The 16,022-nt window shown below is 54.2% G+C and overlaps 5 protein-coding genes across 5 annotated transcripts; 3 read left to right on the top strand and 2 right to left on the bottom strand.

Moving 5' to 3' along the window:
- Positions 1-715: 715 nt before the first annotated feature.
- CABS01_13829 (uncharacterized protein) lies at positions 716-1,021 on the bottom strand (the record flags this gene model as incomplete). The annotated part of the gene is made up of 1 exon (XM_060547171.1): positions 716-1,021. The coding sequence occupies one exon, from the start codon at positions 1,019-1,021 to the stop codon at positions 716-718; it is 306 nt and encodes a 101-aa protein (XP_060394514.1).
- A 496-nt stretch (positions 1,022-1,517) lies between these two features.
- On the bottom strand, positions 1,518-2,059 carry CABS01_13828 (uncharacterized protein; the record flags this gene model as incomplete). The annotated part of the gene is made up of 3 exons (XM_060547170.1): positions 1,518-1,597; positions 1,654-1,851; positions 2,005-2,059. 3 exons carry the CDS (start codon positions 2,057-2,059, stop codon positions 1,518-1,520), a joined length of 333 nt encoding a protein of 110 aa, XP_060394513.1.
- Positions 2,060-3,816: 1,757 nt separating this feature from the next.
- CABS01_13827 (uncharacterized protein) lies at positions 3,817-5,289 on the top strand (the record flags this gene model as incomplete). Its single annotated transcript, XM_060547169.1, has 1 exon — positions 3,817-5,289. One exon carries the CDS (start codon positions 3,817-3,819, stop codon positions 5,287-5,289), a length of 1,473 nt encoding a protein of 490 aa, XP_060394512.1.
- Positions 5,290-6,777: 1,488 nt separating this feature from the next.
- On the top strand, positions 6,778-11,086 carry CABS01_13826 (GMC oxidoreductase; the record flags this gene model as incomplete). The annotated part of the gene is made up of 6 exons (XM_060547168.1): positions 6,778-7,037; positions 7,088-8,523; positions 8,739-8,864; positions 9,072-9,206; positions 9,277-9,687; positions 9,750-11,086. 6 exons carry the CDS (start codon positions 6,778-6,780, stop codon positions 11,084-11,086), a joined length of 3,705 nt encoding a protein of 1,234 aa, XP_060394511.1.
- Positions 11,087-12,650: 1,564 nt separating this feature from the next.
- Positions 12,651-14,427, top strand: CABS01_13825 (LPXTG-domain-containing protein; the record flags this gene model as incomplete). The annotated part of the gene is made up of 3 exons (XM_060547167.1): positions 12,651-12,821; positions 12,890-13,147; positions 13,213-14,427. The coding sequence occupies 3 exons, from the start codon at positions 12,651-12,653 to the stop codon at positions 14,425-14,427; spliced, it is 1,644 nt and encodes a 547-aa protein (XP_060394510.1).
- Positions 14,428-16,022: the final 1,595 nt, after the last annotated feature.

The following is a 16,022-nucleotide window of genomic DNA, read 5'->3' as shown; positions in this document are numbered from 1 at the left end:
TCCAAGGGTGGGTCCTTCCCTTCCGGTGAGTCGGGGAAACCTCGCGTCGTCTGCCGATGCCCCCAGAATCCCCACGCCACGACGACTCGGCTTTCTTTCATTTCTTTGCAATTTGGCGCGAAATTGTGCCCGGCTGGACAAAAGAATCGGCCTTCTATGTTTTGCTTCCGAGGTCCATATTGTTGTTTTATAGTGTTTGAGCTCGTCACAATGCTCTGTTGGTCCCGCCAGCCAGCCAATTGCTTATAGCCGCTCAGACAGAGCCGCGTCTTGACGGACAGTGTGTAAGTCGACGAAGCGCGCTTGCCAGGGCGATTTCCCAGGATTGCCTCCCTACGATGCGATACTGTCCTCTCCATTGTCCACAGAATCCAAGATGGTGCTCACCTTGATCATCCACAGCATTTCCCGAAAAGTTTCAGGAAATTTTGAAGTCTGGAAGCAACAATGGCGATGCACACAGTGGCCCTAATAATACTACGCTCCAAGCATGGCATCTTGGTTCGCCTTTGAAAACGAAACCAAGTCACCTCCTCATGTCTGACTCGAAAGGTTGTTACCAATGAATGCCACGTTGATTCTCATCGCTAGCTACTGGATGGTATACTTGTTATCGCTGGTGTCTTGTATCCACAATTCGCTGTCGCATGAATGTCAGTCTCGTCTGGACTTCATATCGACACCGCCAATCCTTGGTCTGGTCGGAGTAACTCTCTCAGCGTTTCCCTTTTCTCCTGTTTTTCTTGTTCTTTGGTTTCTTCCCCCTGTTTCCGCCACCGCCTTGCTGAGGCTGAATTGGAGCCGGCGCAGGAGGCTCCTCTACCTCGTCAGACCCCTCCTCCTCGTCGACCTCCTCTATTGTTTCAAGCCTCTCTTTTCTTCCAGATTCCTTAACCTTTCCGGGCCCCAATGACTTGAGTGGCTCCACAACCCTGGGCTCAGTCACGAAGAAGCTCAGTACCTTCGAGAAGCCCTTGCCGAAGTAGTTGGCCATGAAGAACGCCGCGAACATGATGACCATCTTCTAGACGCGTTTCGGATTCGCCAACCACATCCAGAACTTCAGTCGCTCTGTCCAAAGATCCTGGTGCTCTTTCTGCCAACATCTGCAGCGGCCCCAAACTTCTCGCAGCCATCTCTCAACCCGTCCGAACAAAAAGTCGTATACCGGAATAACGACTGGTCGATAGAAGCGCCATACCAAACGGGAGAGTGATACGGTCATAGATGGGTCATAGACGAGCAATGCCAGTAGGAGGCAGCAGTAGACGAGCTCCTGGCGTAAAAGATCCGATATCCAGTAAGAAACGTCGAGAATCTGTGTGGTATTCATGTTGACTGTTGGCCAATCCTATCGTCCAGTACCCATTGTGCGCTCCAAAGCAGCCGTGCCATCATAAACCATTAACGCCTTGTCCTCAGTTGTCGAACCCATCGCCGTCGGGCTGCAACACTAATCCCAGAGACCCTTGAACGCCGATCCTAATGCTACGAATAGGTTTGCAGGGGAAGTTAAGTTACTGGCGGGTGGTGAAGTCGATCTCGTGCTCAGATCGGTCATACGTGGTTGTGGCTGCCTTATCACATGTGCAGGCATCTAAGAAGGGTGTCAGCCATCATGCGAAAGAGAGAAGAGAAGATCAATGAACATACCTGCGGGACGAGATCCGCAGGAGCAGGTCTCGCCGGATGGCTTAGTGTTCTCTGTGGCGGCACGGTCGCAAGTGCATTCTCCAACGGGGCGGGCTCTGCACGAGCAGCGAGGTCCGGCGACAGCATTCTCGGAGGCGGCCTTGCTGCAGGTGCAGTGGAGGGCAGACTGCTTGCCGCAGGAGCAGGTAGCTTGCTGGGCTGAGGAGCAAGACGGGTTAGCTTGTAAAGTTTTGGTAGTGTCATTGTCGGTTATGGATGGTTTGAAGATGATATTGTGTTCAAGGACGAGAGAGATGTCGAGATGATGTTGAAGTTGAGGGATCGGGGGATCAGGGGATGAAAAGTACATACCACAGACGCACTCGGCGCTCTTGCCGCAGCAGGTGGAAGCCTTGGTGACAGTCATTGTGATTGTTAAGTGGGAAGGTGAGGTTAGTAGAGGGTAGGATAGCAAGTAGAAACTGATTCTGAATGTAGAAGAAGTCGGGAGCGATGTGAGAGTTGTCTTGGGTTGAATTGGTCTGAATTGATCTGTATCGAATGGAACACCATCCAAAAAGGCAGTCGCAGAGGGGTCCTTTTAAGCATCTGCGATGCAGGGACGGAGGGGCCGAGTCCCGACGTCACGGTTCCTGCCCATCATGGTGGGTGATCCCTGCACCAGGTCATCAGCTACCCTTCCATTGGCTAGAGATCTTTTTGACCAATGGCAGCAGCTCTATTTCCAACAATGTGCCCAGGTTGCATCGGGCCATTTCCATGGCCAGATCCTGCTATGTCAGCCCATGTGTGAACGGTGCAATTGCATGACAGCGGGACGGGTAACTGTCATTTGCGCCCACATCTTTTTGGTCAGCATTTGACGACGGTGGCACGGTTGGCTCGCGTGGTGTGGCATCCTGGGTTTACACCCTGTGTACAGTACGATTAGCTTTCTCCTCAATGCGGATATGGATCTCTGAGGTTCTATCCGGCAACGCCCGCTGCTAAGCTACCTTACACTGCTTTTGCACCCGTTGGTTGCTTTTTACTTTACTCTCGTACCTTGCTTCAATTAATAATCTCATATGCTAGCAAGCCATGCGTCATTCTACTGAACCTTTTGGCCGGCTGTGGGGAGGCAAACGCAGCAATTCCTCTAGTTTGAAGGATGCCAAGTTCCCCATGGCTCCAAGAACACATACACCGCTTGCAGGCGCCTGCCCGTGTTCAAGCTAGTATATCAAGTCATGTCGTAGAACGTCGTCTTGGCTTCTGGCCAACGGCAAACGTCACCTCGCAAGAAATAGAATATTAACCTTGGCTGTCTCCGTAAAATCTCTCGATCCAGTTCTGTGGGTGGGGGCTCCGCTGATGCATGTTCATAATCATGAGCTGTGCCGCTTGCATGTTTTCCCATCGGAGCAACTGCCTGTCTTACTTCTGAGAGAGAGCGGCCGGTGTGCTATGCTTTGTCATGCTGATATATGATGACATTGCTCGATAATTGCTATCCATAACCACTAAGCTTTCATGAGCAGGCTTGAGTACTAGTCTTGCTATCATGAGAACACCAGTCGGCGTCGATAGCCAGGCTTCACTAGGAGCAATTCCCACCTGGACTAAGTGAAGGTAAATGGCTCGGGGTGAATTTCGAGTGAATCGTCCAAAAGATGCAATAGACCGTTGCCCCAGGTTCCTGCATACACGCCAACTTCCTTCATGTGCGGACCTTTGCTCCGTTTGCTCTGCCTGCTGCCTGATCGAGCACTCGACGAACACTCCTGATGCCCATACCCATCATCTTCCCTTCATCTTGGGACCCGAATACGCCTCTGTTTATCCTGGCGTCCGTTTGCTGCCATTCTTTTCAACTTGACCGCCTCGCCTCAGCCTTGGACTTACTTCCCCTCCTTCCAAAATAATCAAGCGGCTCGCAATCTTTTCTGTCTTGGCCTGACTTTTTTATCCTCAAGCTTGCCAGTCACAAGGTGGACTTCAGCAGCCCTACTTCCAGGTACCTTCCAACTGCAGGGTGTTTGAGATTTCAAATCGTGAGTACCTCACTCTCGCCCACAACCTGATCAAACCTTCATTTTCTCATCTTCAAACCATCAGATACAGCAAGAAAAGGCATCCATCCCAACATCAGCTCTCACCATCTCTCATCCCCAAAGCTCCAAGATGGTCGTCCCGACTGACCCCAAACTGCTCTCCATTCTCGCCGACAGAGGAGGCGTCAACATCAGACAGCTCGAGGTCGGATACCGTCAATTCGTCGACAAGATGGTTCCTAAAGTCTTGTGGGGAGCCAAACCCTCCAGCATCGACCTCATTCACCCTCGCGAGCCCTTCATCGCCCGCCGCGCCTACAAGCTCACCTTTGACGAGCCTCCCAAGACCGGCATCCCCAAGCAGCTCATCCTCGACGTCAAGTTTGGCCCCAGCCCTATAAACGCTGGCGTCTTTGTCAACATCACCAACCCCGTCGGAAACGTCTCCACGTTTTACACGGCAGGGCGTTGTCAAGAGATCGCTCGCTCTTGGCTCCCCGATCTGGTCCCCCGCGTCATCCGCGTTGGTGTCTATGAGACGGATGATGGCGATGTCGATTACATCGTGACAGAGCACATCCCCAACACAGTGACCCTCGACAAAGTCTGGTCCTCCCTCACCCCTCAGTCGCAGGACCGCATCATGGGCCAGCTCGTCACTGCGCTTGAAACCCTCCAGAAGGAACATGGCTTCTCTGAGAAGGATATTGAAGAGGCGCTCAGGGCCGTCGATCTGTCCGGCAACATCGACTACACCGCCCCCGTCGTCCTCAACGGTCCCAAGACCCCCGAGCCGATTCCCCTGGACCAAATCCCCGCCTGGCCTCCGCAGTCCACCTTACAGAAGCGCGTCCGCCTCCTTCTCCAGCGCTACGCCAGCGAATTCCGTCCCGCCCGCCACCACTCCCCAGCCACCACCTTTACAGAGCGCAAAGACGGCAGCTTCAACATCAGGTTCCCCGGCGCGGATCATCCAATGGACGTCCAGTTTCTCACATGCAGACACATCCAGGAGCTCGGCAGGGCCCTCGTCCTCTGCCACATGGACCTCGAGCCCCGCAACATCCTCGTCAAGCTCGTTGAGCAGCCCGCCAGCGATCCCGCCGACGGCAAGCCTGAGAAGGAACTCCAGCTGGCCGGCATCGTCTCCTGGCAAAAGGCCACTTTCGCCCCCTTCTCCATGGAGCGAGGCCTCAAGGACGCGCTGCTCGGCTGCCAGTTCAACTCGGACTACGCGTGGTACAGGCTCTTTGTCGAGCGCACCAAGCACCTGATCCCGGATCGATTCTCCAATGCTAACGAGCATGTGTTGGCGGCCATGGTGAGCATGCGCTTCGCTGCTCGTGCGCTGGACTGCAACTACACGACGACAGCCCACCAGCAGCATTTCTATGCCATGGAGAAGATTACCATGACCTCAAACCGGAAGGAAGGATGGGTCAGAATGCCTGGCGCCCAGGACCATGAGTCGCCTTCGGACTCGGAGTACCGAGAGATGGGCAATGGTCTTGTGCGCAAGCTGCTCTATAACCACTTTCAGACGATTCCGAGACACAGCTGGCCACAGAGGATTGTGGATGCCTTTGCCCAGTATGATGCTTGAGCCGTCGATTCTTGGACAGTCTTTGTCGTGCCGTGGTCACCGGGGAAAGCTACGTTCTTCTGATGACATTAGGAGTTAGAGAGAAAATCTCTTCACGCTTGGGCAGTGCGAATGTTTGCAGAAGACAACGAAGACTGTCCTCGGCCATCACCGGCTTTGTATCCTGGAAGGAACGTCATCTTTCCGAAAGTACATAGGGCGTGGGACTGATATGGGGGTTATCGGCATTGTATCAGGAGGAGATAAACGCGCCTAGTAGACTAGCAGATAACTAGGTCTAGACAGCCTCTCATTCAATCGATTGTCCATGACATTGCATTTGCACCTTGTTCGTCGCCGTCCTGTGCTCTTGGTTTATTGGTGCCGATTTGACATGGCGGGGCAAGGAGCTGAACATTAGGAGTGAATCTCGTGCTTACTAAGCCAGGTATCTGTTTCATCAGGGGTCAAAGCTCTGTGGACACTCTGAATCCCTTGGTCACACCAAATTGAACCGCTTTCTTCTTGCAATGTCTCTACTCTGAGGCCGCTGTGACTAATATGTTGCTGCAAAGCCAGACAAGGCTGATTATCCCACAGTTCAAAGCTTACCAGATTCTTTCCCATCCATGATAGGCGAGGCAACACCCCCGGCGATGTTGACTCTCGGATGTGAAGGACACTGGATCTCAAATTCATCTTATTCCGATCTTGGAGCGTGGTATGGGAATCTCCCATCTATCTCATGATTGCTTTTATCTTCGGGATGGACGAACCAAACGCATCAGAAGTGTTACAACTGGTCTCTCACCCAAGATGAATTGCCTTCCTACCTTACTCATTGCTTTGCTTGGTGTCAAGCCTAGCTTCAAACCTCAACTCATGCCACAGAATATTCCGGCAACGCCTCTAGTCCTTGGGGCTCTCACCTAGAGATGAGTGTATGGTTTGCTCTGAAAGTATCGCAATATCCTAGAGTGTTCTGTCAAGGTCAGACACAAAGCCCTCTTCCATCGAAACCCAGCGACCAGGTTGAAGATAGAAGGCCCGAGTCCTCAGTTCCCCATGTTACTTATTGTCTCACGACATCACCAAGGACGGCAGAAGAGGCCAATCGTAATGTTTCCCCGTAGTGCATGAAGTTACACGAGGGTACTCGCAGTGAGCCTCCGGTCCAGCTTTCTCCTCATGTAACTACTTCCAAGGTTCTCTTTCCTCTCTTTCAACGGCCAATGGCATTAGGAAGGAAGGCCTACCCTGCATCTTGCCGCATTCACTTGCCTTTGTCCAGGGACCTTACTGACCTTACTTCCTTCCCACTTCCACGTCTGCTTTGTGTATTTCTCTCAATTCTTCAAGGCTGCTCACTTTCTACTTTCGTTGGCCTTTTGCCCTTCAATACCATCTACTCTTTCTCTCATTTCCCCTTCTTTCCCTCCTTTTCTCAAACGTCTTTCCTTCACTCAGTTTGTTGAGGGCACTAGAGGATATGCGATCCATCTAGCAACCATGGCGAAGCTTCGCGGCTTCATGATCTTTCTTTTGATATCAACCATCGCCGACGCAAATCTCGCCACGTTCTGTCACTCTGCTGTCGAGCCATCGTTGACCTCATTCTCGGACGACGGATACTTGCAGACTCTGGCAACGACTCGAGCTCCCCAGGAGCCTGAGAGCGCTCCGGCCGGGAAAATCCTGCTAGAAGAGAAGGCCAGCCAGAAGCAGGATGATATAGCCCTTCACCAGATGTGGGCGAGACAGAACCTCACGTAAGTACAAAGTTCACTGCGCCTAGATTGACGCTAACCATATGGTCTAGACCACCCGTTGAAGCGACAATTCAAGTCACCACCGTCACTGTTGTCCGAACGGTGACTGTCGAGCTTGCTAGCCGAACCGAAGTGATCTGGGCGCCTCTTCAGCAGACCTTGACTTTCATCAATCCCACCCTGGTCTTCGAGACGAATATCGTTACCGCGTCGCAACCTCGAAATATTGCAGTGAGAGACGCGGCAGACGCCATCGCATCGGATCAAACGGCGATTTCCGAAATCTCCTCGACCGACACGCACTACCTTGAAGGTGCTGGCTTCTCATCGCACCCGGCTCCTGTTCGGAGGCAGACCCCAGCTTCAATCAATAGGGTTTCCGTAGTCACCATTGAGATCACGACCACAATAGTGGCGAGCGGCACCATCGTCCGCACTGTCACCATCTTCGAACCCATATTCGTTTCTGTGACGAAGACGCCTACTCTCACGTCGACGATCTTTACAACCACGACCCTTCCCATTGAGGATGGAGGTTCCAGCTCACCTGCGATCGCACCATCTCCACCGGCTAGCCACAAGGTCATTTCCAGCGATGGCGCTCAGCAAACTGCATCGTTTATAGACCTCAAATCTTCTTCTGTCACGGCAACGACGCCAAAAGCCCTTGAACCCACGGAGCTTTCGGTCGTCTCCAACACCATAGGCGCACCCGAGAGTAGTCGCATCCGCTCAGAATCCGATACTCCTCGCAGTACCTTTACATCATCCTCAGTACTTCCAAGTCCATCGCCTGTGACCAATGACGGTAACTCAGCAAGGGTTGGGCCCTCAGCAAGCAGTAGTCCCTCTATGAGATCAACTTCGACGACGGCTGTTCCACCCTTTACGGAAACTCTTCTTCCTCCAACTGAGCGCACTGCCAGGCCATCGTTGAGTCCTGGAGTAATCGCAGGCGTCGCTGTAGGCGCAACCTTTGCTCTCACAGCTCTGATCCTGCTATTCCTCTGCATACGTCGACAAAGGTCCAAACGCAGGCGACATCTTGAGTTGAACGAAGACGACCGTTACATGACATCTGCCATAGCTGCTACCGCTATGATGAATCGGCCGACATCTAACGCTCCAGCCTACGATCGACCTTGTCATATGCCGCGAACCGAAGGCAGCAGTGGCAAAAGTTCCGAAGAAGAGCAGGTGCGAATTGTCATTCAGCCCGTCCCCAAGAAAAGAAGCATGAGCAGCGTGCTCTCGGCCATACCAAAGGTTTGGCCTCGACCACCGGGATATACCGGCAAGGCATACAGCTTTTCTGCAGGCGGGAGCGGCGAAACGACTCCAAGGGAGCCGGTAGGATGGAGCGTTGAGAGCGAGTATGGAAGCTCGGGCAATCTGGATGCATCGCGAAGTGGAGGTTATCAGGAAGCCATTGCCTCGAAAGGGCCGGCAGCAACCCACTCCAGAGCAAATGACAGATGCGAGACGGGTTGGATCAGATGAACTAACGCAATGAATGGAGTAGTTATCCCAAGACTAATGACATACGGGTTGTGCTTTCTAGAATTGTGGAAAGTTCACCGGTCGCTTTGAGTAAGATGGGGCTCTTTCGCTCACCGATGCAAATCTTACCCGCCATGCAAAGTGAGATCATACCACAATCGGTACAACCTCCGTCGCCGTATCATTACTCCGTTGTGACAGAACTCAGCACACTGCATCCAGTAGCCTATTCCGAGGCCCTGCCCACCGATTCGTATGTCGCACTGCAGAATACAGTTGGGATGTTGCATTGGCACATCACCGGTGCGGGGTTCTTAAATAAGCAAGGTGAGCAGATGTTCATTCAGTCATTGTTGGATTGCACCAAAGAATTGGCTTCAACGTACTTAAAGTAAGCGCTTTCCGTCAGACATGGGGAGTTGTTCTGAGGCCGGTCGTCGCTATTCTTCCATGCACGAAGTTCGCCTCCGATTTCCTCAACCACCGGACCGAGCATGGCGTCTAAACTAGTGATTGGACTCCTGTTGGCGACAGCTTCAGTGCTAGGACAACATACTGAGCAGGTCGAAAGAACTTTCGACTCAATCGCCGAGCAGTATGACTTTATCGTGGTTGGGGGCGGAACAAGCGGCCTGGTCGTCGCCAACAGACTGAGCGAAGATCCAGAAAGTGAGTCTCAGCGTCATCAATAGTCTCAAATCCAACGTATCTGATGCTGATTCTATGTGTGTACCCTCAGAAACGGTATTGGTCGTCGAATATGGAGACTTTGCCAACACAATCAACGTCACCGTGCCCTACTTTGCAACATACGACCAGTCGGCGCGCCTCTACAACGTGACGTCGGTCCCTCAAACCCATCTTGGTAATCGTACATCCCGCCTTCGTATCGGTGCCGTGGTCGGCGGAGGCTCCACCGTCAACGGAATGGCTTGGGACCGTGGCTCCGAAGCCGACTATGATGCGTGGGAGGCCCTTGGGAACCCCGGTTGGGGCTGGGCGACCCTTTTCAAATATTTCCAAAAGTCGTCTACGTTCGCGCCGCCTGTGGGTGAGTATGTTGAGGAGTACGGGTACGAATGGAGCGAGAATGCGTATGGCGATGGTCCCATTCAGGTCGGGTTTCCTTCGTGGCAGTGGCCAGAGTCTGGTGAGGTGCCCTCTTGACGGAGTCATGTCCTCGCTGATTAATTTGCTAATGTCACCAAAAAGCTCTCATGGCACAAGCATGGGCTCAGGACATCAAAGTGCACACGTTGAAAGACGGTGCTGCCGGTGACAACGTCGGCATTGCATGGCTCCCCCAGAACTCTGGCGGTCCGAACGCGACTCGATCAACCGCTGAGACTGCCTACTTCAATCCAGTCAGCGCCCGCGAGAATCTACATCTGCTTATACGTCACTACGGTGCAGCGATAAGATTTGAGGGCAACACAACAACCGGCATAGTGATTGGCAGCCGTGATGGCTCCGAGACCAAGTTCGTGGAATCTCGGAACGTGGTGCTCGCCGCGGGCGCAGTCCACACCCCTCAACTACTCCAATTGAGTGGCATTGGGCCTCAGAAGCTGTTGAAGTCATTGGATATTGAGGTTGTGGTTGATTTACCAGGTGTTGGTGCGAACTTCCAGGACCATCCTTCCATCTTCATGGTCTACGATTGTAAGTTGAACAGCCACTTTAGAACTCCTGTCAGAAAGCTCATGTCTCATTACAAAGTTGCAAACGACACATCCATCAACCCCACCCTCATGAACAACGAAACCTTCTACAACGAGTCCTGGGCAGAGTACGAAGCCAACAGAACCGGGCCACACACACACGCCTGGGGAAACCGCGTCGTCTTCACATCCCTCCAAGACCTCGATCCAGACAACTACCAAGCCATCGCAGACGCCGTCACAACCCAAGACCCGCTGCAATATCTTCCTGAAGTCTACGCCGAGAACCCGGCACTCCTCGAGGGCTTCAACCGCCAGCGTGAGATCCTGAGCCAGAGATTCCGCAATCCAAAGGCAGGCGTCATGGAATTTACCTGGGGCGGCGCGGAAACCGTTCCCGTAGCCCTCCAAAAACCCCTCTCGCGCGGCACAATCACCATCAACAGCACGAACCCCGACCCCGGATCCTCCACCCCAGGCGCCGGCGGCACACAAGTCGACTTCAACACCCTCTCGAACCCAATCGACACCCTCCTCCTCCTCCGCGCCGTCGCCAAAGCCCGCGCCTTCATGGCGAGTCCCAGCGTCGAGACGCTCGCTGCGGTGGAGATCCTCCCGGGCCCGGGCGTCACCAGCGACGCTGAGATTGAGACCCTCATGCGGGAGTCGTGGCTGTCTTCGAGCCTCGATCACCCGGTCGGCACGGCGGCGATGATGCCGCGGGATCTGGGGGGCGTTGTGGATAGTGGGTTGAGTGTGTATGGCGTCGAGGGGTTGTGGGTTGTGGATGCGAGTGTTATGCCGATGTTGCCTGCGGCGCATACGCAGGCCACCGTGTATGCTGTTGCGGAGTATGCGGCTGATCTTATCAAGGGTGTTGGGAAGTGAGTTGGTGAGGGAGGAAAGACGGGACTAGCAAACTAGCAACAGAAGTCCCATCTTCTTCACAAGCCACTAGGGTTTGCGTCGTGAATTAAGCTTATTCCAACTCCGAGTGCTCCCATTAGCCGCTCGGATCCACCGAGACTATGGTGCGCGCTGTGTTCACACGAATCGAATGTTTAGTATGACTGGGTCATCGAATAAGAACAGTCTGTCGATGCACGCTTATATCATTGCCAGGTGACCGACCCAAAAGCCTCAGGCCCAGTTACCCTCGCTTCCCCAGCACCCATCCCTCGTCTCCAAGCCTCACAGCCAGCCATTCACTACCAAACGACTCTCATAATGAGCGTCTTTTTCAAAAGTGCATTCACTTTCTTCTTTGCCTTGTCCCTCCGCCCTTTGGGAGTCGCTGCCCAAGCTCAAGCATCCATCGGAGGAAGCCTACCGGCGCTTTTGGTGGTCCGGTACGGGCCGAGATGCTCGTTTACTGGGCTACTCGAGTGCCTGCAAGCTACAATTGAGGGACTGGTATTCCGAGTCTTCTATGAGAAACATTGCGATGGAGATGGTGTGGCGGGTGGGTTCGTGTTAGTTGCCCCCTTTGCCCTCGTCGTCGAGCAAACCCGTCACGGCTTCGGCCACGATCTCGGACGAATGCTTTTCTTGAGTCGAGAAGACTTGAAGAGAGAGGCCAAAGTAGCGCAATCGATTCCCGCTTCATCGCAAACGCTGACGACACCTGTTGCTTGCCACGACCAGCTATACACATACGATAGATCCCACAAAGAAAGTAGGCAGACCGCAAAAGTTCAATCTTTGGTAGAGTAAGTTTAGCCCAGCCATTGCCACTAGCAGTGTATCCACAAATTACTCGTCGAACATGAGCCGAGCTAGCTCATCGTTCACTATCGCGATGTGACCTCACCCCCGCCATGCAACAAACTTGCATTGGGGCCATTTTCCCTTCTTTCCCACAAGATTCGCCCGAGACATTACTGCAGATTCACAAGAAACCCCACCACGGCTCATAATCGTGGCGAAAAGTAAAATAAAGATTAGGCAATCGCCAAAAAACCCCCCCTTGCTAGCGTTGATCGGATTCCATTGCGAGGCCCCGGGTGGGGGGCAGCTTGGAACCATGGGAGCAATGGGAGCTTTCTTCAGTGAAAACCATACAAGCACACCAATGGGATGGCGTTGATATCTTCGATACCCTGGAACCAAGTGGTCTCAGGGTCGCATCGCACCACGTACCGAGCATCTCGAGTCGGACTGGTGCGAGAGGGGGGACTGCATGTCTAGTCTAAGTCTGCCGGTCCAGATCGCCTAGTTGTCTTGGCGTGTATCCTTACCTGCATGATGGTATTTACACAGATCGCGCTCGTCTTTTCCCTTTTTTTTTTTTCTTTTCTTTTTTTTTTTCTTTGGGGTGGTTTAAAAGCTTCTTGCGCTGCTGTTCTTTTTCCTTTGGTTATTAGTTGACTTGGTCACGGCGGCTTCCTTACCTGAGGTTTCCCGACTTTTTGTAGCATTGAAGGGGGACTAGTTTCCACAGAAGGCAGCAAACATGGCGAAAGCGGACCTTGTCGAGATGCAGCAGCAAAAGGGCGGCTACGACGCCGTCAACACGACGAGCTCTCCGGGCAACACAGACGACGGCGCCAAGAACAACCACCACCACGAGAGCGGCGCCTACCCATACGCGACCGATGGCGGCACGGGCGACTCGACGCTCAGGGTAAGTCACAAGCGCAGTCTTCCTTACCGATATCACGAACGGCAACTGACACGGGTACTTGCTGGTAGCGTCTCTTCTCCTTTTGGCAGCTCTTGGCCTTTGCCCTGATCTTCATGTCCTCGTGGGAGGTCATGGCGATGGACATGGGAGCGACATTCTACAACGGCGGACCGCAGACGCTGGCGTGGGGTATTGTTCTCGTCGTCGTCGGCGCCATGGCGCAGGCGCTCTCCATGGCTGAGCTCGCGACCATCCAGCCCATTGCGGGAGCGCAGTACCACTGGACGCATTTCCTTGCGCCGGAGAAGCACCGGCGGTTCATCACGGTATGTCTCTCTCTCTCACACCACACGTCTCCCGGGATCCGGACTGACATCGGCTACCCTCGCAGTGGATGCAGGGCTGGGTAACCTGGTTCGCCTGGGTTTCCGCCCTCGCGGGCTCCGCCGCCTCGGAAGCAAACATCATGATCGGCCTCGTCAGCACAAACTACCCCTCGTACACCTTCCAACCCTGGCACATCACCATGGTCATCATCGCCCAGCTCGTCGCCTGCGCCCTCATCAACATGTACGCCTTCCGCACCATCCCCTGGATGGAGCTCCTGGCGGGCGTCCTGCACGTCGTCCTCTGGCTCGTCTTCGTCGTCGTGCTGTTGACGCTCGCGCCCCGCGCCTCGGCTGAATTTGTCTTCTTCGAGCGCACTGTTTCCTCCGGGTGGACGAATGGCTTTGTGAGCTGGAATATCGGCATGTTGGTCCCCGCGTGGGGGTTCATTGGGTTCGATGGTGTCGTGCACATGGCGGAGGAGACGAAGAAGGCGAAGCAGGCCGTTCCGCGCGCGATGCTGTGGACGATTATACTGAACGGCGTGCTCTCGTACGGGATCATCCTCGCCATCCTGTTTGGCATGGGCGGCGACCCGGCCACGACGGAGGCGATTCTGAGCTCCGACTACCCCATCATCCCCTTACTCTTCAACGCCGCGGGTCCCGCTGCTGGCACAGCCATGGTCGTCGGCCTCCTCGTCATCACTTTTTGCGTCGTCGCCGCCTCGCTGGCGTCCGTGTCGCGCATAACATGGGCCTGGGCCCGCGACGGCGGCCTGCCGCGGTACTTTGCCAAGATCCACCCGACGCACCGCGTGCCCATCCGCTCCGTCTGGCTGCCGTGCGTCATCGTCACCTGCCTGTCGCTCTTCACGGTGGGCAACAACGCGACGGCGACGGTGTTTTCGGCGTTTACTGCGCTGTCGTCGCTGGGGTTGTATGGCTCGTACATCATCGCCATTTCCTGCATGCTCCACGCCAGGCTGACGGGGCGGATCGGACACGGGGCCGGGTATCAGGTGCAGTACGGCGGGTGGTCGTTGCCGAGGGGTTGGGGAACGCCGATTAATGTGTATGCGCTGCTGTGGTCGATGTATCTGAGCGTGTGGTTGCCGTTCCCGCAGACGATTCCGGTGACGGGGACGGAGATGAACTATGCGGGGCCGATTTATGTTGTTGTTGTGGTTGGTGCGGTGAGTTTGTGGTTTACGTGGGGGAAGAAGCATTGGCCTGGGTTGAACAAGAGTGCCATTGATAATGTGGTGGCATATAATTGAGAGTGAGTTGAGATGGGAAAGTCTGGTTCAAACCAGACTTTGTAGATGATGAGTTATTAGACTACTATAGAGCCTCGTGGAGTTGTGCAATTCGACTTAAGTCTGCGATGGAATTCCTGGCATGAAGAGTAGAAATGAGAGTGATGGATTGCTTGATCTGATGGATCTCAGTGCGATTAGCTTAAGAGACGTGGCAACTAGCGACTCTTCTCGTTGACCGTGTCCTCAATAGACATGGCCAACCTGTTCTCATCTCAGAAAGCCGGTGCCTGGGAATTACACGCGGCCGCGATGACTGGCCGCATCAGGCACCGACGGCCTGGGTAAGAGCATTGCGTACGTGGGCCACGAATGCCACGCTGGCATGAGGTGAGATGTGGCATCTCCCATCGACAACGCGTCCGCATCATACACCAGGACCCGGGTATCTGGCATTTGATCTCGCGATGCTGATGCAACAGACAAGTCTCGGTGAAAGGTGAAGATGGAGCATCCATGAGTGGGTTGTGTCCCAAAGCGGCAAGATGCGGAGAGAAGCGGCAAGGTGGAACAAGGCCCCGATCGTCGGGCGGGACCGAAGGGCGCTAGCAGACGTCACATGGCGCTCAGATACGGGGGATGCCTGGATGCAAAACACGGTGCCTGTATCAGTCGTGGATGTTGTAGGTATTTGGGTGTACCGGTAGGCTGTACGCAGTAGACGGTAGTCAAGGACTCGTTGTATCTAGAAGCGTTGGATGGAGGGAACATGTTTGCTCGGTGAGTCAAGCCAGGAACCAGACTTTGCTGCGAATGAACACATGTCCATCTATGCCAAACAGGGGCGTTGGAAACACGGTGACCAGAAGGTCTCGTGAGTATTTAGAGGGCCGTCTCTAACCTCGGTGAGCCTTGTTGAACAGTTCGAAAGACCTCTTTAAGTTGGCTGCCTTGGGACGATGAGATGAGAGCGGTGTCACGAATCAGCAGGTTCCCTGTCTTCATCCCTTCCAATTGTCCGGTTTCAGCTCCCTTCCTCTCCGCAGCTTACCTCATCCGTTGACCGCTCACCGTTATCGGCTTATCGCCTGGCCGAGCTGACACCGACGACAACCTTATCGCACCTTATCCAGCCCCTCGATGACGTCCACCGAGGTACCTCATCGCATTGCATCTCGCTGAAAGCACCAAAGCCAAGATCTCACCGGCCGACCCCCGCCTTGACTTACCTTAGGTATTCTACCTTGGTCAAGTTACTTTGGGTATGTAAGGTACCTTTCCCACCTAATGCTATGCGGCAGGTACATTCCCGTTTGACCCTTGGATCCAACGGCAAGTGCCCGTGATGCCCGCTGCACCCGCCTGTTTTGTCCTCGTGCTCAGGGACCCCACCTTGCCTTGCCCCCCCAGCGAGCACCGAGCGCCGGTTGCTGCTTCCGCGTGCTGTCTGCTGTGTAAGCTGCCGTGTACCTTGCCTTACACACCCGTCCGCATCCGCAATCCTGCATCTTCCATCTGGTTGCTCCTCCACAGCTTTTGATTCAACCCTTTTCTTTCTTTCTTTCTTCCATTCTGTCTGTCACTCCGTGTCTCGTCCCGCGGCTGGCTGACCCTCA

Source organism: Colletotrichum abscissum, assembly GCF_030869225.1.
Source record: "Colletotrichum abscissum strain IMI 504890 chromosome Unknown Scaffold_48.1, whole genome shotgun sequence".
Taxonomy (NCBI): Eukaryota; Fungi; Ascomycota; class Sordariomycetes; order Glomerellales; family Glomerellaceae; genus Colletotrichum; species Colletotrichum abscissum.
This window is presented reverse-complemented; position numbering and strand designations above follow the sequence as displayed.